This window comes from Oryctolagus cuniculus, chromosome 20, assembly GCF_964237555.1.
Source record: "Oryctolagus cuniculus chromosome 20, mOryCun1.1, whole genome shotgun sequence".
Classification (NCBI taxonomy): Eukaryota; Metazoa; Chordata; class Mammalia; order Lagomorpha; family Leporidae; genus Oryctolagus; species Oryctolagus cuniculus.
In genome coordinates, this window is record NC_091451.1 from 46,526,230 (window position 1) to 46,551,834 (window position 25,605).

General features: G+C 53.8%; 1 protein-coding gene across 13 annotated transcripts in view; it reads right to left on the reverse strand.

Annotated features, from left to right (window-relative positions):
- PPP1R13B (protein phosphatase 1 regulatory subunit 13B) overlaps positions 1-25,605 on the reverse strand; it is a 91,521-nt gene that overhangs the window by 38,605 nt on the left and 27,311 nt on the right. For 9 of the 13 annotated variants that reach the window (XM_051834837.2, XM_051834842.2, XM_008248623.4 and 6 more), the window contains 2 exons: positions 13,036-13,183; positions 1,832-1,951 (listed from right to left, as the gene is read on the reverse strand). In XM_051834837.2, coding sequence (XP_051690797.2) covers positions 1,832-1,951; positions 13,036-13,183 — 268 coding nt within the window. Of the gene's footprint in view, positions 1-1,831; positions 1,952-2,571; positions 2,696-10,517; positions 10,912-13,035; positions 13,184-25,605 lie in introns of those variants that run through there. The other 4 variants (XM_070065437.1, XM_070065435.1, XM_070065436.1 and 1 more) reach the window with 3 other exon arrangements.

Genomic DNA, 25,605 nt, shown 5'->3' on the forward strand with positions numbered 1-25,605 from the left:
CAGCTCACGGTGGCTGGCTCTCCACCAGTGTCTCATCCTTCCTTCCAAGGACACGCCATAAACAATCACCCTGCCCCACGGTCACACGAAAGGCACCATGCTGGGCTCACTGGGCGTGTCCAGGAGGGGTGCGGCTGCAGGCACAGCTGAGCCACACTGTGCCCGAGTCGCTCCGCTCATGCCCAGGCCCAGTTTCTGGACAAACTCCCACAGTGAGACTGGTGGTTTCAGAGCTGTGTGCCGACTGCAGCCCACTCCCAGCAGGTCCCGATCTCCAACGCCTCCGGCAGGAAGCAGCATCAGCACAGCTTCCCGCGCTTCTGCAGGAGTACGCCTCCACACCCTGCAGGCAGCCCAGGCCCCGAGCAGCTCTCTCCCTGGGCCGTGTGGGTGCGCGTCCTCCCCATGTTGCACTGAGCTCTGCCATCGATCTTCCAGCGCTCTCTACACGTCGGGGAAGCCGGCTTCGGCAGCGTGAGCGAGCAGTGCTGCCCCCGTTTCTACTTCCTCCTCTGACCCGGCTCAGGATGCTGACTGTGCGCTGACATCTGTACTTACTGTTGTTGAACTCACTTGGGACCAGCGTTTGGCTCAGGGGTCAGGGAGCCTGGTGGGACGCCTGCCTCCCCTATCAGCACGCGTGGTTTCAAGTCCCAGCTCTGCTCTTCATTCCAGCTCCCTGCTAATGCGCACCCTGGGGGCAGCAGGTGACGGCTCGAGTGGCCGGGCCCCGCCACAGACTCAGAGACCTGTCCTGGCTCCCAGGCCCCTGCGGAGTGAACCCGGGAACAAGGGCTCTCTCATATCCATTCATCAGTTTTGTCTTATGGTTTAGTGCTAGACCTAGAAAGCCTTGTCCACTCTGTATTGGCTGTTTGTTGGGCAAGTAAAAAAAAATTTTAAGATTTATTTATTTGAAAGGCAGAGGTATAGAGAGTCAGAGGCAGAAAGAGAAATGTCTACCATTCATTGGTTCTGAAGCCAGAAGGCAGGAGCTTCCTCCAGGTCTCCCACGTGGCTGCAGGGGCCCAAGCACTTGGGTCATCTTCCACTGCTTTTCCAGGCCACGCAGAGAGCTGGATGGGAAGAGGAGCAGCCAGGACTTGAACTGACACCCATGTGGGATGCTGGCACTGCAGGCAGCAGCTTCAGCGGTTATGCTACAGAGCTGCTTCCCCAAGGATTTTCTAATTGTTTCATGTTTTTTATTTCAAAGACCTTCATCGCCGGCGCCGCGGCTCACTAGGCTAATCCTCCGCCTTGCGGCGCCGGCACACCGGGTTCTAGTCCCAGTCGGGGTGCCCGATTCTGTCCCGGTTGCCCCTCTTCCAGGCCAGCTCTCTGCTGTGGCCAGGGAGGGCAGTGGAGGATGGCCCACGTGTTTGGGCCCTGTACCCCATGGGAGACCAGGAGAAGCACCTGGCTCCTGCCTTCAGATCAGCGCGGTGCGCTGGCCGCGGCGGCCATTGGAGGGTGAACCAACGGCAAAGGAAGACCTTTCTCTCTGTCTCTCTCTCTCACTGTCCACTCTGCCTGTAAAAAAAAAAAAAAAAAAAAAAAAAAAAAAAAAAAAACCTTCATGTTCCAGCACCACGTTCCTGTCCATGCCGAGCGCCCTGCCTGACAGCCCCGGGCTGGGCCAGGAGAGCCTGCTTCCTCGCGGGCTGTGACCTGCACTGCGTAGCCGAAGGCCGTAAGCCCCTGGCCTTCCTATCACAGGAGAGTGAAGGGGACGCAGTGGGTGTCTGTGTGTGTGTTTACTTCAACACGTATCCTTTTTTCCTAACATCTACAGCAAAATCAACAAACGAGGAAGAAAGCACTCATCTACCTTGTTCACTGCTCTCGGCAGGGGAGTCCTCGTGGCGCAGGAAAAACTTCACTTCTTCCCTCCGCGGCCCCCACTTCTGCAGGTGGTCGTACATCATGTGATCGAAGGGGATGGGACGCTCTAGGAGAAAGACCACATCTCACTCACTGCGGACCACGCCCCTCGCACGTGAACGCCCACAAGCACGCGTTCTAGAATTCAAAGATACTACCAGCACTGCCCTCCAACTCACTTCAGGCAAACAACTTGGGCAACGCTCAGTAAAACCACTGAAAGCCTCTACGACGTCCATCGCAGAGCAGCGCGCGGCCAGGTCAGCAAAGTGTTCACTGACACAGCACCCGTGAGGTGGGCACTGTGGCGCAGCGGGTCAAGCCGCAGCCTGCAATGCCAGCATCCCCTAGGAGCGCCGATTTGAGTCCTGGCTGCTCCACTTCCGACCAGGCTGCCTGCTAATCCACCTGAGAAGGCTGTGGACCAGCAGATGTAAGACCTGGCCCTCTGTCACTCTGCCTTTCAAAGTGGCTTAACTCATTATACCACAACGACGGTCCCTGTTCTGCCATCAGGTAAATGCAAACAAACATTTTCAGTTACATTTGAAATGCATTTAGTTTATATTACTGAAGACTTCTGTTCTCCGTAAGTGCTGGCAGATTCAATCCTGTTGCCAGAATGAGCCCTGTCCACCTTTCTACGCCAAACTGCCACATGTGACTTTTTATTTAACATTTACTTACGAGGCTGGCGTTGTAGCACAGTAGGTGAGGCTGCTGCCTGTAGCGCTGGCATCCATATGGCTGCTGGTTTGGGTCCCAGCTACTCCACTACTGATCCAGCTCCCTGCAAATGCACCTGGGAAAGCAGCAGCAGATGGCCCAAGTCCTTGGGCCCCTGCACACACGTGGGAAACCTGGAAGAAGCTCCTGGCTCCAGATCAACCCAGCTCCAGCTGTTGTGGCCATTTGGGGAGTGACCAGCAGATGGAAGGTCTGTCTCTCCCTCTCTGTAGCTCTTTTAAATAAATACTAAATAGGGGCTGGCACTGTGGCTCAGCGGGTTAACGCCCTGGCCTGAAGCGCCGGCATGCCGTATGGACGCCAGTTTGAGTCCCGGCTGCTCCACTTCCTATCTAGCTTTCTGCTATGGCCTGGAAAAGCCGTAGAGGATGGCCCAAGTGCTTGGGCCCCTGCACACCCATGGGAGACCCAGAAGAAGCTCCTGACGCCGGATCGGCGCAGCTCCAGCTGTCGCGGCCAACTGGGGAGTGAACCAGAAGATGGACGACCTCTCTCTCTCTCTCTCTCCGCCTCTCCTCTCTTTGTGTAACTCTGATTTTCAAATAAAATAAATAAATCTTTAAAAAAATGAATACTAAGGCCGGCGCCGCGGCTCACTAGGCTAATCCTCCGCCTAGCGGCGCCGGCACACCGGGTTCTAGTCCTGGTCGGGGCGCCGGATTCTGTCCTGGTTGCCCCTCTTCCAGGCCAGCTCTCTGCTGTGGCCCGGGAGTGCAGTGGAGGATGGCCCAAGTGCTTGGGCCCTGCACCCCATGGGAGACCAGGATAAGCACCTGGCTCCTGGCTCCTGCCATCGGATCAGCGCGGTGCGCCGGCCGCAGTGCGCCAGCCGGGGCGGCCATTGGAGGGTGAACCAACGGCAAAGGAAGACCTTTCTCTCTTTCTCTCTCTCTCTCACTGTCAACTCTGCCTGTCAAAAAAAAAAAAAAATGAATACTAAGGCCGGCACCGTGGCTCACTTGGCTAATCCTCTGCCTGCGGCGCCAGCACCCTGGGTTCTAGTCCTAGTTGGGGCGCCGGGTTCTGTTCCGGTTGCTCCTCTTCAAGTCCAGCTCTTTGCTGTGGCCCGGGAGTGCAGTGGAGGATGGCCCAAGTGCTTGTGCCCTGCACCCCATGGGAGACCAGGATAAGCACCTGGCTCCTGGCTTCGGATCAGTGCAGTGCGCCAGCTACAGCGGCCATTGGAGGGTGAACCAATGGAAAAAGGAAGACCTTTCTCCCTGTCTTTCTCTCACTGTCTACTCTGCCTGTAAAAAAAAAAAAAAAAAAAAAAAAAAAAAAAAAAAAAAAAAACAAAAAAAAAACACACTAAATAAATCTTTAAAAAATCAAACACCATGATTTAAAAAAAAAAGAAAGCCAGAAAACCAGAGCGGATGGGGCAGGGGAGCAGGCAGGGAGGGGAGGGCGTCCATCCATGGTTCACTCCCCAGGTAACTGTGGCAGCCAGGGCAGGGCCAGCCAAAGAGAGGAGCCACAGACTCCATCCAGGTCTGCCAAGTAGCACCTGCTGCCCCCCAAGGCCAGGCTGCAGGCTGAACTGAAAGTGGAGGAGTTGGGACTCGAACTGGCACCGCACTAAGGTGTGGAGGTAACCAGGGCGGTGGCCTAACTCACTGTGCCACAGCACACAGCAAAGCCAACAGTTCCTGAGAACACCAGAGAACTCAGGCATCAAGTTGACAAGGATGTCCTGTTGATGATGCCTTCCATTGCCTGCCTGTGAGGAGCGCAGGGACTGCGTGCATCAGAAGAAAGCGACTCTGGGTCTGCCCCCTCTGCCATCTCAGTTCTGGAAATTCTGGACACTTGACAGCTGACTGGCTGCACATATTGACAAGACCCGCCTTTCAATTTTATTGGTGTCTTTTTTTTTTTTTTTCCTGACAGGCAGAGTGGACAGTGAGAGAGAGAGAGACAGAGAGAAAGGTCTTCCTTTGCCGTTGGTTCACCCTCCAATGGCCGCCATGGCCGGTGCACCGCGCTGATCCAATGGCAGGAGCCAGGTGCTTCTCCTGGTCTCCCATGGGGTGCAGGGCCCAAGCACTTGGGCCATCCTCCACTGCACTCCCGGGCCACAGCAGAGAGCTGGCCTGGAAGAGGGGCAACCGGGGCAGAATCCGGTGCCCCGACCGGGACTAGAACCTGGTGTGCCGGCGCCACAAGGCCAAGGATTAGCCTAGTGAGCAGCGGCGCCGGCCCTTTTTATTTGTACAGAAGTTTTTTTTTTTATTTATTTTTATTTTTATTTTTTGACAGGCAGAGTGGACAGTGAGAGAGAGACAGAGTGAAAGGTCTTCCTTTGCCATTGGTTCACCCTCCAATGGCCGCCCCGGCTGGCGCACTGCGGCCAGCGCACCGCGCTGATCCGATGGCAGGAGCCAGGTGCTTTTCCTGGTCTCCCATGGGGTGCAGGGCCCAAGCACTTGGGCCATCCTCCACTGCACTCCCGGGCCACAGCAGAGAGCTGGCCTGGAAGAGGGGCAACCAGGACAGAATCCAGCGCCCTGACTGGGACTAGAACCTGGTGTGCCGGCGCCACAAGGCCGAGGATTAGCCTAGTTAGCTGCGGCGCCGGCCCAAGATTTTTCAAAAAGATTTATTTATTTATTTGAAAGTCAGAGTTACAGAGAGAGAGAGAGAGAGAGAGAGAGAGAGAGAGAGAGAGAGAGAGAGGTCTTCCATCTGCTGGTTCACTCCCCAAATGGCCGGAGCTGTGCCGATCTGAAGCCAGGAGCTTCTTCTGGGTCTCCAACACAGGTGCAGGGGCCCAAGGACTTCATGCATCTTCTACTGCTTTCCCAGGCCATAGCAGAGAGCTGGATCCGAAGTGGAGCAGCCAGGACTCGAACTGGCACCCATGTGGGATGCCGGCACTGCAGGCAGTGGCTTTACTCGCTATGCCACAGCACTGGCCCCATCAATCTTTTCTAACTCTGAGTCTTTGTACAATAAATCCTTCTCTACTCCAAGATCAGAAAGATATTCTCTTACGCTCTTTCCGTAAATGTTGAAGTATTGCCTCTCACTGACTGTGGAACTTATTTTGTGTATGACATAAAGGTCTCATTCTATTTTTTCCATCAAGTACCCACTGAACAGTCCATCCTCTCCCTCAGCCCGTGACCGCACCTCTGCCACGCAGCAGGGCATCAAGTAGGCCATGGGCACTTCTGGGCGTGTTCCCTACTCCGGGGGCTGTGGTTCGTCTCTGCCCACACAGTGAACCTGACGACTACCCTTTCGTGCTAAGTCCTGCTCCCTGGTATGCCAGGCCCCTACGCGGCTTGGTTCCAAGAATGTGTTCACATATCTCAGCCCTTTGATCTCGCCTTACAGTATTTTAGGAGCAGCTTATCAAGATCTTTTTTGCAAAACACAGGATTTTGTCTGGAATCAGTTTATTAATAAATAAATTTGGAGAGATTCTGACATCATGGTGATACTGATTAATGAACATGACTGTATATTGTCGCTCCCCCTCTTCGTGGAGGAACGACACAGGACCCTGCGCTGTTCTTTCGTCTGCTCGGCCCTCCCCGGGTTTGCTGCTGGTTCTTCCCGGGTTGGCTACCGTCCCTTCCACCTCCGTGGAAGGGCAGTTCCCCCTGGCCGCATTCCCCACTTCCGCAGGGGAGCGGCACACCGCCGGCCGGCTCTTCTCGGGGGCTGCACAGGTGTTCCCCTTAGATGTTCCCCATAGATGTTCCTGGTGCATGCCGTCTCTCTCCTCCTTTATGGTCCTCCTCCGCCAATCCTAACTCGGCTGCCCACACGCCGAGTACGCTGCTCTCCAATCAGGAGCAAGTCCTACAGTTTATTAGTTGAACTGGAGGCAGCTGTGCGGAAGCTGTTTACTTCTCTCCCAGCGCCATATTGTGGGAGAGCAGATGCATAGAATAAGTCTTAATTCGAGTAACTTAGTCTAGTCCGGATTGCTCCCCACAGATCCCCCTTTCTTTTTATTTTTGGCGTTGATACGCGCCTGTCTTCGGTGTCCCGCGGCACACACTCTGCTCTACTTGCTAGAGTTGCCACAGGCTCTTACAAGTCCTATCAATCAGGAAAACCGAATCCGGGTCCTCTCTTCGCCATGTTATGAGGAGGTTTTTAGGCGCTGATGCGTGCCTGTGTTCGGTGCCCTGCAGCGCATGCTCTGCTCTGCCTGCAGGGGACTTACAAGACCTATCAGGCAAACCGAATCCAAGCCTTCTCATTGCCTTATTGTGGGGGAGACTTATTAGTGTTGGTTCGTGCCTATCTTCGGTGACCTGCAGCTCATACTCTGGTCGAGCTGCTTGCTGGCGCTTACCGCCTTAATCAGGCAGACCGAATCCAAGCCTCCTAATTGTTGCATTGTGGGGAAGCTTTACTGATGTTAATTCGTGCCTGTCTTCGGTGACCTGCGGCGCATAAGCTGCTAGCCGCCGCAGGTGCTCATCGTGCTCATCGCCTCACTTAATCAGGCAGACCGAATCCAAACTTTCTCGTTGCCATGTTGAGGGGAGGCCTTTCTATTTCTCTATTTCTCTATCTCCGGGCATTCCTATTTCTCCCATTTTACTTCTATCTCCCAGCATTCTTATTTCTCTCATTTTATTTCTAAACTTCTATTTCTCTTATCCCTGCAGCTTCCCGGCGCCTCGCGCTGCCGGCAGCTTCACGGCTCCGCGCAGCTTCAGCCCGCGCCTCATCTGCGCGGCTCGGCTTTGCACGGCTTGGCTTCGCGCGCTCCGCGGTCTCCACGCTTAACCCTTTCGCGTCTGAACCACGGCCTACGCCAGCCCCGTTCCCTATCTATTCACGCCCCGTGCTCTCTCTGCACACGGCGGCTTCCGCGAGTAACACAGCGTAGCTTACGTGTCCGCCACTAGCATTCAATCTAAGTTCCCCGGGCTAGCCTGGCGAATTCAACCCAGCTCACGTCTCCGCCCCACGATTTGGCTTCCCGTCCTTTGCTCCCCGGGCTAATCAGATGGATCCCAATCTGGCTTACGTCTCAGCTTCTGGTTTCAACTTTTCGCCCCCTATTCCCGGGCTAACTTGAGAATCCCAAAGTGGCTTTCGTATCCGCCTCAGCCTGCCCCCCGCGGCTTCAATTTCCCTAACACTTTTCTCTACCCGGTATGTTTCCCCAAGCTTTCCTCCAACGATATTCCTCCCTCATTTCTCCTGGCCTCTCCCCACAGTCCGCGTCCGAGTCTGTTTGTTCTAGCTTTCACTTTCGCTTTCGACCTTAGAGATTTCTCCCAGCTTCCCCCCGTAGGCCGTATACGAGTCTATGCCTAGGCTTTCAACAGCTTCTTCCGGCACCCTTTTCGTCCGGCTTTTCCCTAGGCTGTTTGCTAGTCTCTCTCTCCGGTAATTTCCCAGTTCTTCCCGTTTCTTCCCTCCTAAGTTTGCTATCCGTTCTAGGTTTCCTATCCGAGTCACGGCACCATTATGTCGCTCCCCCTCTTCGTGGAGGAACGACACTAAACCCTGCGCTGTTCTTTCGTCTGCTCGGCCCTCCCCGGGTTTGCTGCTGGTTCTTCCCGGGTTGGCTACTATCCCTTCCACCTCCGTGGAAGGGCAGTTCCCCCTGGCCGCATTCCCCACTTCCGCAGGGGAGCGGCACACCGCCGGCCGGCTCTTCTCGGGGGCTGCACGGGTTCCCTTAGATGTTCCCCATAGATGTTCCTGGTGCATGCCGTCTCTCTCCTCCTTTATGGTCCTCCTCCGCCAATCCTAACTCGGCTGCCCACACGCCGAGTACGCTGCTCTCCAATCAGGAGCAAGTCCTACAGTTTATTAGTTGAACTGGAGGCAGCTGTGCGGAAGCTGTTTACTTCTCTCCCAGGGCCATATTGTGGGAGAGCAGATGCATAGAATAAGTCTTAATTCGAGTAACTTAGTCTAGTCCGGATTGCTCCCCACATATATCACCATTTTTAAAAAAGATGTATTTTTTAATTTTTTATTTGAAAAGCAAACTGACAGAGAGAAGATGACACACAGAGAGAGAGAGGGAAGGAAAGAGAGAGACAAAGAGAGATTATCTTACATCCACTGGTTCACTCCCCAAACGGCCACAACACAAACTTCCTCCAGGTCTCCCACGTGGTGCAAGGGCCGAAGCACCTGGGCCGTCCTCCACGGCCTTCTCAGGCCGTTAGCAGGGAGTTGGATCAGAGTGGAGCAGCCGGGACCAGAGCCAGCTCCGATGCAGATGCCAGACATGGAATGTCTGCATCACAGTGGTGGTGGGGCTTCAGCACTGGGCTGCACGATGGCCCTTCTCCGTTATGTTCAGGAACTGTGCTCTTCAGCGATGGCTTTGAAGGCTTCACCACGGAGGTCGCACACACCTGAACTTACTCCTCCACACTTGGGGGCGTTACATGTGCACATTCTACTTTAAAACAGCAATTATTTTACTTGGGAGTAACTTTAGACGATTAACGTTAATATCTTTCTTTAAAAGATCTGTTTTATTTATTTGAAAGAGTTAGAGAGAGAGAGAGAGGTCTTCCATCCTCTGGTCCATTCCCCAAATGGCCGCAATGGCCGGACTTGAGCTGAGCTGATCTGAGGCCAGGAGCCAGGGGCTTCTCCTGGGTCTCCCACGTGGCTGCAGGGGCCCAAGCACCCGGGCCATTTTCTGCTGCTTTCTCAGGCACATTATCAGGGAGCTGGATCAAAGTGGAACAGTCAGGACTCAAACTGGCAACCATACGGGATGCCGGCTTGTAGGCCAGGGCATTAACCCACTGCGCCACAGCGGCAGCCCCTAATGTTAGCAGCTTATGCAAGGATGGTCTATTTATCAACACTAAGAGGTGACACAGGTACCTGACTGCTGAATTCCCGGGCCTACTTGGATTTCACCAGCTCTGCTGCCAGATCTGGCCCAGGAAACCACACGGCATTCACGTCACGTGCCCCTGGTCTTCAGTCCTGTAGGTATCTGGGAGAACAGCTCTGACTCGGCTTGACGGAGCTCCTGGGTTCTTGGTGCCCTTCTCACTTCCTGTCAGTGTGCCCGCTGTGACCAGGACACATCCCTGGCAACGTGGACCTCCACGGCCCCGGGGGAGCTGCGCCGCTTCTTTCCACGAGTGCCCCCTCAAGTCAGGAGGCGCAGCCCCGTGGTGAAGAGGGACGCAGCTCCAGGTCCTGCAGGCGGCGGATTCTCTGGGACCCTTTGTGAGGGCAGCTGTGCCTCCCCCGCTCATCTCCTCCATCATTGGGATCCGTCTGGACTCCTGAACACTCAGCTTGAACTTCGGGACCACGCGCTGTCCCTGCCACAGGTCCTGCTCTGTGGCGCCTGCCCGGGCCAGGGGCACCAAGGCTGCTGCTCCAGGAGCGGGCACGCGGCAAGGCCGAGAACCGCCGCCCTCAACCCGCGCTCCCCGTGGAACTCTCGCGTAGCAACAACGCTGACACTCACGGCCGACCCGTCCTCCCTGCTCTCCTCAAAGCCCCATCTTTCCCTCTATCCTGCCGCACGGGCCGGCAGCACCGGGGGAAGCAGAGGCCCAGCCGGGGCTTCGGGCCAGCGAGAGCTCTCACTGGGTCATCAGGACCACGAAAGGGACACCGCCTCCCTGCACGAGATGCTGACGGCGCAACCTCCAGCAGCCTCTTCTGGAACGAGCTGCACTCGGCCACGGTTTTCCAATACGCTACAGAAATCGTGGTTTAATACTTCCGAATCTGGGTTTTTTGTGTAAGTGTAGTTTTTACAAGGAGATGAGTGATCGTTTGTGTTTTCACCAACCAGCCAGCTCTGATGCCCCGTGCTCCTGTCTCTCCACAGAGACTTCTTAATGCTACTATGAGGGGATTTTTTTATCATGAAGAAAAGAACCACAATTCTTCAACTATTACAGATTCACATTTACCTTAATATCGCTGTTGAAGATGCCCTGGAGGACGGTCAATACAAGACCACCTTAGCTGAGAGTTCTGATCGGGCAGCAGCACCTCACGTTGGCAGGATCCTCCCGCCGGCGTTACAAAGAGCCTGTTCCCTTTCTGAGGTTGTAACGCGTGCCTCAACGGCTCTCGATGGCAAGTTGCCATTCCCTGCAAAGTGCAGAACTGCCTCTGTTCAGAGCGAAACTGGCTTCCACCTCTCTTCTGCTCCTGCTCAGATTAACACAGAAGACTGCACTGGGCTCAGAAAATGCATCCAACGTCCACCTCTTCTTCTAGCGTAGAGGCGTTTCCACACTGACTGATTCTGCTCTCGGGAGACGTGGCAAAAGCTGCCTGCCAACCATCCGGTTCTGCAGTCTTTGGGGACGGAAACCACAGATTCAATTTATTTCATCTGTTTTGGTTTAAGTTTCCTCTTTGTTTACTCAGATATACTCTTTTCACAGCGTGGCCTACTTCCCAACATACAACACAGCTCATTTGCCACTTGCCATCCACCTGCACCTGCTACAACCTAAGTTCCACGGGAGCGCAGATGTGCAGAGTCAAGGGCACCCAGCGGAGGACTTGCACGGAGGAGCACTCTCAGATGGCCCTGCGCCGCCTTGGGCCACAATACTCACGCAAAAAATTATTACCTTTCATGCAAAAAAAAAAAAAAAAGAAAAAAAAAAAGAAAAAAAGCTCTACTATCTAAGAAAAAAAGGTGGAGGCAGATAAGGAATTAAAAGTAATAACCAAGGGCCAATGTGCTCAGGATCTGGAAGCAGAAACCAGGACAGAACGCGCAGGCTCCACTGTGGCCCCTGAAGCACACTCAGGACGACGTCATAGCCTTCCTGCAGACCACGAGGCCCGGCCTTTTTTTTTTTTTTTTTTTTTTTTTAAAGATTTTATTTATTCATTTCACAGGTAGAGTTACAGTGAGACGGAGAGACAGAGAGAGAGGTCTTCCATCTGCTGGTTCACTCCCCAAATGACTGGGACTGGGCCAATCCAAAGCCAGGAGCCAGGAGCCTCCCCCAGGTCTCCCACGCGGGTGCAGGGGCCCAAGGACTTGGGCCATCCTCTGCTTTCCTGGGCCATAGCAGAGAACTGGATCAGAAGAGGAGTCGCTGGGACTAGAACCGGCACCCACATGGGATGGGGGCGCCACAGCCGGAGGATTAACCTACTGCGCCACAGCGCCGAAGGCCTGGCCTTCTAGTGCCTCCTTTGAGTATGGGTCCAACGCTCACCTCTCCAGCTCACGCGACAAACGACAAACAAAGTGTGCTGCACTAGACAATGGAGTAACATCCGCTCACAAAAGGAAGGATTTACTGACACGTGCTCCAGTGTGGATGAACCTCAGAACCATTACACTCAGTGCAAAAGCCAGCCAAGAGGGCCACACATCCCACGGCTCCATCTGTGAAATGCCCAGAACAGGCAAGTCTGCACACAGAGAAAACCAGGCTGTGGCCACCCAAGAACGGGGGCAGAGTCACGGCCGGCATACGTCTGCAGAACTGCCTGTGGTGCCGGCTGCACCACTCTGGGCACAGTAACACCATGGGATCGCGGGTGTTGAAGGGGTAAACTGTGTGGTATGTGAATTTAATCTAAGATTGCTAAAAAAAATAACAAAAAAACTTTAAGACCTGATTACCTCTAAGTACCCTTTAAATACTTCCATTTGGATGCCCATCTCATTATCTCCTCAAACTCAACTTGTTCCAACGGATGTGCCTCTTACTGTCCAGCACAGACGCACAGGTGCCACACAGCTGCCACCTGCTCTCCCTCCTCCAAGCATCGCCCTTCCTACAACGTCCACACAGCCCCAGGGCAGGCACCCGGCCAGGAGAAGGCTCCCAGCTCCCGGTCAGTTGGGGAGCGCAGCAGGGCATGGCAGCGCTGTCCGTCTCCCCCTCTTTCTGACTCTAAGACACAAACAGGAGATCCGCGCAGGCCTCTCCCTCTGTGTGCCTGTGAAGGCCACCGCCCCCGGGCAGCCCCGCAGGCCTTGCGCGAGCTGGTCTGGCGTCAGTCTCACTGCTGCCTTCTCAACACCACACCCTGGCTGTCTCACAGCACCCCATGCTCCTCCTCCACCTCTCCTGCCCTCGCACGGACCCCTGACGTGGCACACCTGGCCTGTCTCCAGAACCCAGCTCCTCCTCAGTGGTGCAGAACTCACTAACCACGTCGCTTCCACTGACCACCGACCCACAAACACCAGCTGACAAGTCCCTTCACAGCCAGAGCCAGGGACGGAGGAGTCACTGGTCACAGGGTTTTGCACCGTGGAGCACAGTCACGCCTCTACCTTCATCGAGGTGTCCGAAGGGACAGGAAGGGCAGGTGGATAACCCGGCACGCGCCAGCACCGCGAGGTCTCAGAGCACCTGGCACGGTCCTGTCCCGTCACCACAGCAGCAGTGTCCATCTGATTGGCACAGGATGGCGGCACGGCCATCTCCGGAGCCCAGCACTCACCGCTCCCCCGCCACACCTCCGCTAAGTGGCAGCCGCCTTCTCCGGGCTCCTTGCAGAACTCCACAACATCGCGACAGGTTGTTTCCGGTGTTATGGGAACTTCTGTTAAAATCTGCTCATTGTTGCTCAGGAAGACGGTCAGAATCATCTGCGAGAGAGAGATCAGAGCTGCAATGTCCAGTCTGCAGCACAGAAGCGGTCCTCTACCTTACCCTCCCCTCCCCTGCAACAGCCAGCCCTCCCAAACAGAATGCCTGCAGGATGAGTTTCTGGACATAGAAAAGCAGATGCAGTTCATGTAGAATAAAGAAGACAAAGGAGGAAAATCCCAAGAACAGACCTGAACTATGGGACACCATGCAGCCTGGGAACAGCGGCACCGGCACACAACCCAGTCCATCCCAGCCCCACAGCAACCCCAGGCAGGACCAGGGACATCTGAGCAGTTAAAATACCCACACCTCCCACACGAGCATGCTTCTAACAGGGCAAACATTTAGGTGTACATCAGAAACAAAAAACCTGAATAAAACTCGAGTAACTTTTTTTTAAAAAACCTTGGAGAAGGGGCTGGCATTGCAACACACCGGGTTAGTCCACTGCCTGGACACCAGCATCCCACGAGAGTGCTGGTTCTAGTCCCAGGGGCTCCACTCTGAGCCAGCTCCCTGCCAAAGCGCCTGGGAAAGCAGCAGAAGCACCTGTGCAGGAGACCCGGATGGAGCTCCGGTAGCACCATCTGGGGAGTGAACCAGAGGACGCAGGAGCACGCACATGCGCTCACACACTCCCACTCTCTCTGATGCTTTCAAATAAATCTTTAAAAAAAAAAAAAAGAGGGCAGAAAAATCCAGACATCATGAAACAAAAAGCTGGGCACTTGGCCTAGCAATGAGAGTGCCGGTAAGATGCCTGCATCCCACCTCAGATGCCTGGGTTTGAGCCCAGTCCCAGCTTCCTGCCAACACAGATTCTGGGGGGAGCAGGTGATGGCTCAAGTCCCTGGGTCCCTGCCACCCACACAGGGGACCTGCAGTGAGTTCCCAGCTCCTGGCTTCAACCCAGCTTGTTGCGGTCTTTTGAGAAGTAAACCAGTGGACGAAAACTCTGTTTCTGCCTCTCAAAACATTTTTAAAAATTAAAACCTTTAGAAAGATAAAGATTGATATTTTCAAGTAGATCAAAAGAAATAATCTCTTACAAAGCAAAAAAAGACAAACTGGGAACAAAAATTTTTTTAGAGATTTATGTATTTATTTGAAAAGCAGAGTTAGAGAGAAGCACACACTGGTTCACTCCCCAAATGGCCACAATGGGCAGAGTTGGGCCAATCTGAAGCCAAGAGCTTCTTTGGGGTCTTCCATGTGTGTCGCTCCCCGTCTTCATGGAGGAACGACACAGGACCCTGCGCTGTTCTTTCGTCTGCTCGGCCCTCCCCGGGTTTGCTGCTGGTTCTTCCCGGGTTGGCTACTATCCCTTCCACCTCCGTGGAAGGGCAGTTCCCCCTGGCCACATTCCCCACTTCCGCAGGGGAGCGGCACACCGCCGGCCGGCTCTCTCGGGGGGCTGCACAGGTGTTCCCTTAGATGTTCCTGGTGCATGCCGTCTCTCTCCTCCTTTATAGTCCTCCTCCGCCAATCCCAACTCGGCTGCCCACACGCCGAGTACGCTGCTCTCCTCCAATCAGGAGCAAGTCCTACAGTTTATTGGTTGAACTGGAGGCAGCTGTGCGGAAGCTGTTTACTTCTCTCCCAGCGCCATATTGTGGGAGAGCAGATGCATAGAATAAGTCTTAATTCCAGTAACTTAGTCCAATCCGGATTGCTCCCCACAGATCCCCCTTTCTTTTTATTTTTTGGCGTTGATACGCGCCTGTCTTCGGTGTCCCGCGGCACACACTCTGCTCTACTTGCTAGAGTTGCCACAGGTTCTTACAAGTCCTATCAGGCAAACCGAATCCGGGTCCTCTCTTCGCCATGTTATGAGGAGGTTTTTAGGCGCTGATGCGTGCCTGTGTTCGGTGCCCCGCAGCACATGCTCTGCTCTGCCTGCAGGGGCTTACAAGCCCTAACAATCAGGCAAACCGAATCCAAGCCTTCTCATTGCCGTATTGTGGGGGAGGCCTTACTGATGTTAATTCGTGCCTGTCTTCGGTGACCTGCGGCGCATAAGCTGCTAGCTGCCCGCAGGTGCTCATCGCCTCACTTAATCAGGCAGACCGAATCCAAGCTCTCTCATTGCCATGTTGAGGGGAGGCCTTTCTATTTCTCTATTTCTCTATCTCCGGGCATTCCTATTTCTCCCATTTTACTTCTATCTTCCAGCATTCCTATTTCTCTCACTTTATTTCTAAACTTCTGTTTCTCTTATCCCCGCAGCTTCCCGGCGCCTCGCCCTGCCGGCAGGCTCCGCCCCGAGGCTACTTCTCGGAGGCTTTCCGGCTGAGCCGCTTCAGCCCGCGTCTCTCTCATCTGCGCGGCTCGGCTTTGCGCGCACACTCCGCGGTCTCACACTTAACCCTTTCGCGTCTGAACCACGGCCTTGCGCCAACCCCGCGTTTCCTATGTACTTGAGCCCCGCACGCTCTGTCTGCGCGCGGCAGCCTCCGCGAGTCACACAGCGTAGCTTACGTGTCCGCCACTAGCATTCAATCTAAGTTCCCCGGGCTAGCCTGGCGAATTCAACCCAGCTCACGTCTCCGCCCCACGGTTTGGCTTCCCGTCCTTTGCTCCCCGGGCTAATCAGACGGATCCCAATCTGGCTTACGTTTCAGCTTCTGGTTTCAACTTTTCGCCCCCTATTCCCGGGCTAACTTGAGAATCCCAAAGTGGCTTTCGTTTCAGCCTCGGCCTGCCCCCCGCGGCTTCAATTTCCCTAACACTTTTCTCTACCCGGTATGTTTCCCTAAGTTTTCTTCCAACAATATTCCTCCCTCATTTCTCCTGGCCTCTCCCCACAGTCCGCGTCCGAGTCTGTCTGTTCTAGCTTTCACTTTCGCTTTCGACCTTAGAGATTTCTCCCAGCCTCCCCCCGTAGTCCGTATCCGAGTCTATGCCTAGGCTTTCAATAGCTTCTTCCGGCACCCTTTTTCGTCCGGCTTTTCCCTAGGCTGTTTGCTAGTCTCTCTCTCCGATATTTTCCCTAGGCTGTTTGCTAGTCTCTCTCTCCGATATTTTCCCAGTTCTTCCCGTTTCTTCCCTCCTAAGTTTCATATCCGTCCTAAGTTTCCTATCCGAGTCACGGCACCATTATGTCGCTCCCCCTCTTCGTGGAGGAACGACACTAAACCCTGCGCTGTTCTTTCGTCTGCTCGGCCCTCCCCGGGTTTGCTGCTGGTTCTTCCCGGGTTGGCTACCGTCCCTTCCACCTCCGTGAAAGGGCAGTTCCCCCTGGCCACTTTCCCCACTTCCGCAGGGGAGCGGCACACCGCCGGCCGGCTTTCTGGGGGCTGCACAGGTGTTCCTTCAGCTAGATGTTCCCCTTAGATGTTCCCGGTGCATGCCGTCTCTCTCCTCCTTTATAGTCCTCCTCCGCCAATCCCAACTCGGCTGCCCACACGCCGAGTACGCTGCTCTCCTCCAATCAGGAGCAAGTCCTACAGTTTATTGGTTGAACTGGAGGCAGCTGTGCGGAAGCTGTTTACTTCTCTCCCAGCGCCATATTGTGGGAGAGCAGATGCATAGAATAAGTCTTAATTCCAGTAACTCAGTCCAGTCCGGATTGCTCCCCACACATGTGGGTGCAGGGGCCCAAGCACTGGGGCCGTCTTCCACTGCCTTCCCAGTGCATTAGCAGGGAGCTGGATGTGAAGTTGAGCAGCTGGGACTGGAACCAGTGCCCGAATGGGATGCCACAACGCGGGCCCCTAGGCAAATATTTTTAATTCATATTACAAATAAATGGCTGACCTCAATAAAGAGCTTCTAAAATATGAGAACAGAAATAGAATTCATTAACAAAGAATTAGCCAAGAAAGTAAATTAACACAGCACAGTAAAAGAAAAACAAACACTGGAACATATAACCTATTTGAAAAAATAAAAGCAGGCCTTATTTCACAGTCTTATTTACTGGGCACATGCTGTGGCCCAGCGTGCTCAGCCCCTGGTTGAACGCCGGGGACCGAGCCCTGCCTCCACTTCCAGCCCAGCCCCTGCAAACACAAACTCGGAGGCAGCAGGTGATGACCGTGCCTGGCCTGACACCCACATGGAGTTCTCAGCGCCCCGCTTCAGCCTGGCCCAGCCCTGGCACTGAGGGCATTCGGGACAGTGAACCAGCAGATGGAAGGTCTCTCTTTGCTGTTCTTTCACGTAAATAAAAATAAACTTTGAAAAACTGTTGGGAGGGGGTTGGTGTTGTGGTGTACCAGGTTAAGGCCCTGGCATCCCATATGGGCGTCAGTTCGAGTCCCAGCTGCTCTACTTCCCACCCAGCTCCCCGCTGGTGCACCCTGGAAAGCAGCGGAAGATGGTTCCTGTGCTAGGGTCCCTGCCACCCACCTGGGAGACCCAGATGAAGCTCCTGGCTCCTGGCTTTGGCCTGGCCCTGGCTCAGTCATTGTGGCCATTTGGGGAGTCAACCAGCGGATGGAAGGTTTCTTTCTCTCTGCCGTTCCCTAATTCTGCCTTTAACATAAATAAATCTTTAAGAAAAACTGTTTTCATTTTATTTGAAAAGCAGAGCAACACAGAGAAAGGCAGACAGACAGATGGAGACTTCTATCCGCTAGTTCATTCTCCAAATGGTGCTACAGCCAGAGCTGGGCCAGGGGCCTGGAACTCCATCTGGGTCTCCCATGTGGGAGGCAGAGACCCAAGTGCTTGGGTCATCATCTGTTGCTTCCCGGGCTCTGATTAGCAGGAAGCTGGGACTGCAAGCATAACTGGAACTTGAACCTGGGCACTCCAACACAGGAAGTGGGCACCCAACACAGGAAGTGGGCACTCCAAGACAGGAAGTGGGCACCCAACACAGGAAGTGGGCACCCGTCACAGGAAGTGGGCACCCAACACAGGAAGTGGGCACTCCAAGACAGGAAGTGGGCACCCAACACAGGAAGTGGGCACCCGTCACAGGAAGTGGGCACCCAACACAGGAAGTGGGCACTCCTACACAGGAAGTGGGCACTCCAACACAGGAAATGGGCATCCAACACAGGAAGTTGGCACCCAAAAGGCATCTTGATTGCTGCACCAAACACCTGCCCTGGCCTTTTTTAAAAAAACCTCACCACAGGCCAGCGCCGTGGCTCAATAGGTTAATCCTCCGCCTAGCGGCGCCAGCACACCAGGTTCTAGTCCCGGTCGGGGCGCCGGATTCTGTCCCGGTTGCCCCTCTTCCAGGCCAGCTCTCTGCTGTGGCCCGGGAGTGCAGTGGAGGATGGCCCAAGTGCTTGGGCCCTGCACCCCATGGGAGACCAGGAGAAGCACCTGGCTCCTGGCTTTGGATTAGCGCAGTGTGCCGGCCACGGCAGCCATTGGAGAGTGAACCAACGGCAAAGGAAGACCTTTCTCTCTGTCTCTCTCTCTCACTGTCCACTCTGCCTGTCAAAAAAAAAAAAATCTCACCACATTGATTTAAGATTTTTTAAAGACTTATTTACTTATTTGAAAGGCAGAGCTACAGAGAGAGGCAGAGGCAGAGACAGGAGTGTTCCATTTGCTGGCTCTGCTGCTTTCCCAGGCACACCATTGAGGAGCTGGATCGGAAGTGGAGCAGCCAGGACTTGAACCAGCGTCCATATGGGATGCTGGCACCACAGCTGCTTACCCTGCCATATCATAGCACTGGCCCACACCTAGATCTTGGGACATCATATTGGAAGGGATTTTTTTCTTTTTACAGATTTACTGATTTTATTGAAAGATAGAATGACAGAGAGCAATACACACACAGATTGATTTTTCTTCTATCCTCTGGTTCATTCCCAAAATGGCCACAACACCCAGGGCTGGACCAGGCCAAAGCCAGGAGCCAGAACTCCGTCCAGGCCTCCCATGTGGGTGGCAGGGACCCAAATACATGGGCCATCATCTGCTGCCTCCCAGGAGGAAGAGGAAGTGGGATGTGACACCAGGCACTCTGATTCACGAAGAACACACCCAAGCAACACCTTGTGCCTGGTGTGCACAAGGCCGGTGCCTGGAAGGGAATTTTTAAAAACAATATTCCCGGGCCGGCGCCATAGCTCACTTGGTTAATCCTCCACCTGTGGTACCGGCATCCCATATAGGCGCCGGGTTCTAGTCCTGGTTGTTCCTCTTCCGGTCCAGCTCTCTGCTGTGGCCTGGGAGGGCAGTGGAGGATGGCCCAAGTACTTGGGCCCTGCACCCGTATGGGAGACCAGGAGGAGGCACCTGGCTCCTGGCTTCAGATCGGCGCAGCGCCAGCTGTGGCAGCCATTTGGGATGTGAACCAACGGAGGGAGGACCTTCTCTCTCTGTCTCTCTCTCTCACTGTCTATAACTCTGTCAAATTAAAAAAAATTTTTAATTAAAAATAAAACCAATATTCCCGAAGTCCAATTTAAACCAGAGATTTATTTACTGACAAAGTATTACAAAATACCAGTTTAATCTTTGATCAATCAGAAACAAAAGCTGTGTTTGAAAACTCTCTTCTCCTTTAAAAATCTCTGCTATCGGCCAGCACCGTGGCTCACTTGGCTAATCCTCTGCCTGCGGCGCCAGCACCCTGGGTTCTAGTCCTAGTTGGGGCGCCGGGTTCTGTTCCGGTTGCTCCTCTTCAAGTCCAGCTCTTTGCTGTGGCCCAGGAAGGCAGTGGAGGATGGCCCAAGTGCTTGGGCCCTGCACCCGCATGGGAGACCAGGAGGAGGCACCTGGCTCCTGGCTTTGGATTGGCACAGTGCGCCGGCCATAGCAGCCATTTGAGGGGTGAACCAACAGACAAGGAAGGCCTTTCTCTTTCTTTCTCTCTCACTAACTCTGCCTGTGGAAAAAAAAATTCTCTGCTGTCAACTAAGTATGATTTTAGTTCATTGCTGATTTTTTTTCCTATAGATCACCTTAAATTCTTACATTCTGAGATTAAATATCATTATATCAATGGTCAGGTTGTATGTAATCAAAACTGCTGAGTTTTTTAAATTAATTACTTTATTTGAAAGGCAGAGTGGGGGCCAGTGCTGTGGCACAGCAGGTTAAAGCCCTAGCCTGTAGCACTGGCATCCCATATGGGTGCCGGTTCGAGACCCGGCTGCTCCACTTCCAATCCAGCTCTCTGCTATGGCCTGGGAAAGCAGAAGAAGATGGCCAAGTGCTTGGGCCCCTGCACCCACATGGGAGACCAGGAAGAAGCCATCTGGCTCCTGGCTCCAGATCGGCGCAGCTTAGGCTGTTGCGGCCATCTGGGGAGTGAACCAACAGAAGGAGACCTTTGTCTCTGTCTCTCTCTCTCACAGTCTGTAACTCTACCTCTCAAATAAATAAAATCTTAAAAAAAAAAAAAAAAAAAAGTGAGGACCCAGGAACTCCAACTGGTCTCTCGTGTGGGTGGCAGGAACCCAAGTACTGGAGCCATCTCCTCCCGCCTCCCAGGTGCAGTAGTGGGAAGCCGGAATAGAAGCACGGAGTAGCCAGAACTCGAACTAGTCACTTCAGCAGGGGACAGCTTAAACTGTTACCACCACAATGTCTGCCCCAATTTCCTTGCCACCAATGTCCCCTCACTCCAGCCAACCGTCCAGGCTACCAGCTCATCACATGAAGCCCCTGCTCACACCGACACCCCGTCTGCCAGCAGCCCTTCCCACGTCTCCTCTGCACGCAATCAGGAAGTGGCTTCTCGATGAGTGCTCTCTAGAGCTCACCTCTGAACCTAACTCCCCTCCTCCCGAGACGTGGATGTCCAGAGTGTTCCACCGAACACACTGAGAGCGCCCCAACCCAGGACAAACCGCAGCTGCTCACTTCAAGTCCCGGACGTCAAGCCCCGAGCACGTTCCCCCTGGCCCCTCTGCCGGCCTGTCTGCGGACAGACCTCCCTCCACCACCTCCTCTCACAGGGAGCCGACTCTTCAGGCATCTCTGCCCACGGACTGCAGCAGCAGCCACACTAACACAGGCCCCATGCAAAGACAGAAGCCCCTCCCACCCTCAGAACTGAGAACAGACACGCAAGCTGTGCCGTACACAAGCATCCTCCCTTCAACACACAGTCCTACTCCCCAAGAATTGTTTTCCACAGTCAACAACACTTGCTCACCAGCCACACGCGGGATTCACAGAAACCCGACAGCTTCTGCATACTGAAACCATAATCTGGAACTGCACAGGCGATCCCTGGGTCCGGTTCACACACATCAAGCACTGACACGTACCTGCTTCACCAAACAACTGGACTTCATCTTTACTCCTCCTGCACGTGTATCCTACAGTTGTGACGGTGACCACTTTACAATGTGAATCGCCTGTTTTCAAGTCCTAACAATATGCTTTCCCATACAATGCTTCATAAATCAAAATCCCAAGTCAGTTTAAAATCACAAAAACTTCCTCCTCTACTTGACGATTTTCCCTTCACGTGCTCCTACCCCGGCCCCCAGTGACCAGGACAGGCCGTTTCCCTGTGTTCCAGACTTTCTTCCCCGCACCAGGGTTGGTCCTCACCGCCACAGGATGGTCAAACGCTGCCAAAGCCACTGTCCCTGAAGACAGGGCTGTGCACACAGCTGGTGTTCTTTTCAAACGACAGACCCTGTTCAGCTCATTAACACATTCAACAGGACGAGCAGAGGTAGAATGACAGGGCTTCAGTCTGAACATTTATTCTTAAAAGCTGAGAACTCCCCAAAATAACTTAACCATTCTGTTTCATGGTCTAATAGGCTCTGTCTTTCCTAATTTGAGCAAAATTCGTCTTCCTGAATCTCCAGGATTCAAAGCCAATTTCACCCCAATCACGGCAGATTAGGGAACATTCAGTCTGCAGTCCTGACCTGATGCCGCCTCCTTCCCCCAGGCACCACCTGCACCGGACGCTGGAAGGCACGGGCCGCCCCGGCACAGCAGCAAGGTTTCTCCAGCTTAAGAAAACTCAACCACCTCCAACACAAATGTGCTACTGTGCTGGGTCCAGATCCCTGGCTATCTTAATGTCCCTGAAGTCACAACATATCTCAAGTGACAGCACTTCATAATGCTGAAAATGTCTGTATTTTTTGAAATGCAAAGTAAGAGAAGGGAAGGAGGGAGGGAGGGAGAGGGAGAGGGAAACACCCACAAGAGTAAGAGGGAGAGAACTGTATCGTCCCTTCCATCTGCTGGTGCATTCTCCGAATGTCCGCAACGGCCAAGACTGAGCGAGGCTGAAGCCGGGAGCCAGGACTGGGTCTGGGTTTCCCACCTGGGTGGCAGGGAAGCAGGTTCCTGAGCCATCACCACTGTGTCCCAGGGTCTGCATCAGCAGGAAGCTGGAATTGGAAGCCAGAGCCGGAATCACATCCAGCACTCTGACGAGGGACGAGGGACACGGGCATCCGAGCCACCAAGTAAGCCACCAAGTATCCACGCACCAGTGAATGGTGTGTTACGGCATGCAGTGGGGTGCTATTCACCAACAAATGCAGCAAAGCACTGACGCATGCAAGAAGCCAGACACAAAGACCACACACGAAGCCGCTCCCCTTGTAGGCAAGGACTGCAGCAGCCCACTGGAGAGAGATGAGCAGGTCAGCAGTCTGACTGGGAGGGACGGCAAATAACTACAAAGTTTCTCTCTGGATGATACAAATGTTCCACAATTAGATGGTGGTTATGGTTACATAAGTAAATTTACTGAAGATCACTAAATTGTTCACTTAGAACAGGGGAAATTCATGGTATATAAATTAGAGCTCAATAAAGCTGCTCTTAAAAAGCAGTACCTTTTAAAACTTCCCGAAAAGCAAATAAAACACGTTACAAAGAGACAAAGTCTGGGACAGGGCAACCCGAGGTTCATGCTTGGCCCTGCTGCTGATCCTGCTGCCGCCACTGGGGAAGCTGCTTCCTTAGCACCTGTGGGTCTTGGCCCCCAGAAGGAGCTCAGCAGATAATTTGAATGAGGCTCCTTTTAGGTCAGTGGCTCTCAGAATAAAGATTTCTTTACATGGAGAGAGGGAAAGAGAGCAAGGTTTTCCATCTGCTGGTTCACTCCTCAAATGCTTGCAAAAGCCAGGGCTGGGCCAGGAGCCTGGAACTCCATCTGAGTCTCCCATGTGGGAGGCGGGGGGCCTAGTACTCTTCCAGGTGCATTGGAGGGATCTGGATTGGAAGCAGAGCAGCTGGGCCTTGAACTGGCGCTCACGTGGGATGCCACCATTGCAGGCCGCGGCACAACCTGCTGTGCCACGATACCTGGCCCTGACCCACTCAGGTAAAGCGTTAGCTCCCCCCATTCACTTTTACCACTGACTTCTTTCCAGGGGAAAGGGAACTCCAGAACAACAGAAATAAGCAAACGATGCTAAAAGCCGCATCAAACTTAGTGACTCTCAACCACACCCTTGGCAGGCACTGTGTACGGGGCTCAGGAAAGCACAACGTGGCCGGCGTGGAGGGACGGCAGAGAGATCCTCTTAGCTTTCTGCTGGGCCACAGCGCCAAGATGAAAACAGATGGGACTGGCACTGTGGCGCAGCAGGTAAAGCAACTGCCTGAGTTGCCAGCATCCCATATTGAGCACACGTTCAAGTCCCGGCTGCTCCACTTCTGATCCGGCTCCCTGCTAATGAGCCCCCAGGCTCATTAGCCCAGAAGATGGCCCAAGTGCTTGGGCCCTTGCACCCACGTGGTAGACCTAGATGGAGTTTCAGGCTATTGACTCCAGCCTGGCTCAGCCTTGGCCATTTGTGGCTATCTGGGGAGTAAAACAATGGATAGAAGATCGATCAACTGATCTCTAACTCTGCCTTTCAAATAAAAAAAAAAAATCTTAAAAAAAAAAAAATCCAAAAGATGAACACAGACACTAAGCATCTCTGGCCATAACCTGGTATAACTCTGTTCACCAACTGCAGTCTCAGAAAGGGCAAGTGGGCGTTCACCCTGCAGTTAAACCCAGGGCCCCTCACTGGGTGCCTGGGCTTAAGCTCCAGCTCCTGCTCCTGCTCCAGCTTCCTGCCAGTGCAGACCCTGGGAGACAGCAGTGACAGCTCAAGAGCTCTGGTTCCCAGCCCCTAAGCGCGAGATCTGATTCTGTTCTCAGATTCCGGCTAAGGCCTGGCTCAGGCCCAGCCAGCGCAAGCAAGCACCTGGGGAATGAACCACTAGTTGGAAATTCTCCCTCCCCTCAAATAAATAAAATCCCAGAAATGCTGCTAAGGAAGCCAGTCTGAGTGACCTAGACTCTCGGAAGCGCCACGCCCCTTTCCTGAGCAGCCTCTCACAGCCTGAAAAGCAGAGGCAGAGGAGGAGGAGCTGGCCCACCGCCTCTCACACCCCACACTGCACCTCCGTGACCCACTTCCAGGGGTACCGCGCACACAGGAGGTCTGTGGGGACCTCACCGCCTGCGCCTGCCCTTCTGATGCATGGCTCCCTGCAGAACGTCCTCGGGCTTCCCCCTCGCTGAGGAAGGGTCCAGTGCAGGACACACTCACTGGCTGCTCGGGCTGACCTCCTACTGCACTCTGCCCTCCCTGCCCCAGACACACTGGCTGCCCACCCTGCCTCCAGCACAGTAAGTGACTCCAGCCTCAGGCCTGGGCCCCGGCTCCACTCAGCTACCGCTAAACCCTCCTCCCAGGCCACTGTTCCGACAGCACCTGGTCTGGGGGGCATTCCTGCCCATCAACCAGAAACAGCTCCGTGCTCCCACTGGCTGGCCCTCAATACGCCCAGCACTGTCCACGCCTGACTCGTGTTCCACGTTTACTTGTCTGCATGACTAGAACAGCTGACGGAGCCTGCCTGCTGCAGAACAGGCACTCCACAAACCCTCCCAGCACAGTGAGGTCTCCACACCACAGAGTCTCCAACACGAAGGGGTAGTGCTTACAATGCTACCGTCTTCAGGGTCTCCACCCTCCAGCACGGGTGCACACCCAGACAGCAGTGTGAACACCAGTGCTCCACCCTCCAGCACGGGTGCACACCCAGACAGCAGTGTGAACACCAGTGCTCCACCCTCCAGCACCGGGTGCACACCCAGACAGCAGTGTGAACACCAGGAGCCCTTGGACCTACGGTGGATGTCCTACACTAAACAACTCCTCCTTCCACAAGGTGGCACTGCAAGGCAATGGGGTGAAAAAAGAATTAACTACAGAAAAATGTGGGTATAATTTAGTAAGATCATTTTAAGTTAAATTTACATAATCAGGATCATTATTTGAAAAAGAAACAGAACTGCACTTAGGAGACTGACTCTTAGTTAAAAGAGCAGAAGACTGTAGTATACTTTTACCCTGTTACGGGACACATGCATTTAGGAATTCTAGAAGCATCTCCTCTAAACAGCCATTAAATTAGACCCTCGTAACCCCATCAATCGTTTTGTTCAAGCCACAGTTTTAATCATTTAAAATATAAATGCATATAAAAGTATATATTCTGGCACTAAGTCCTA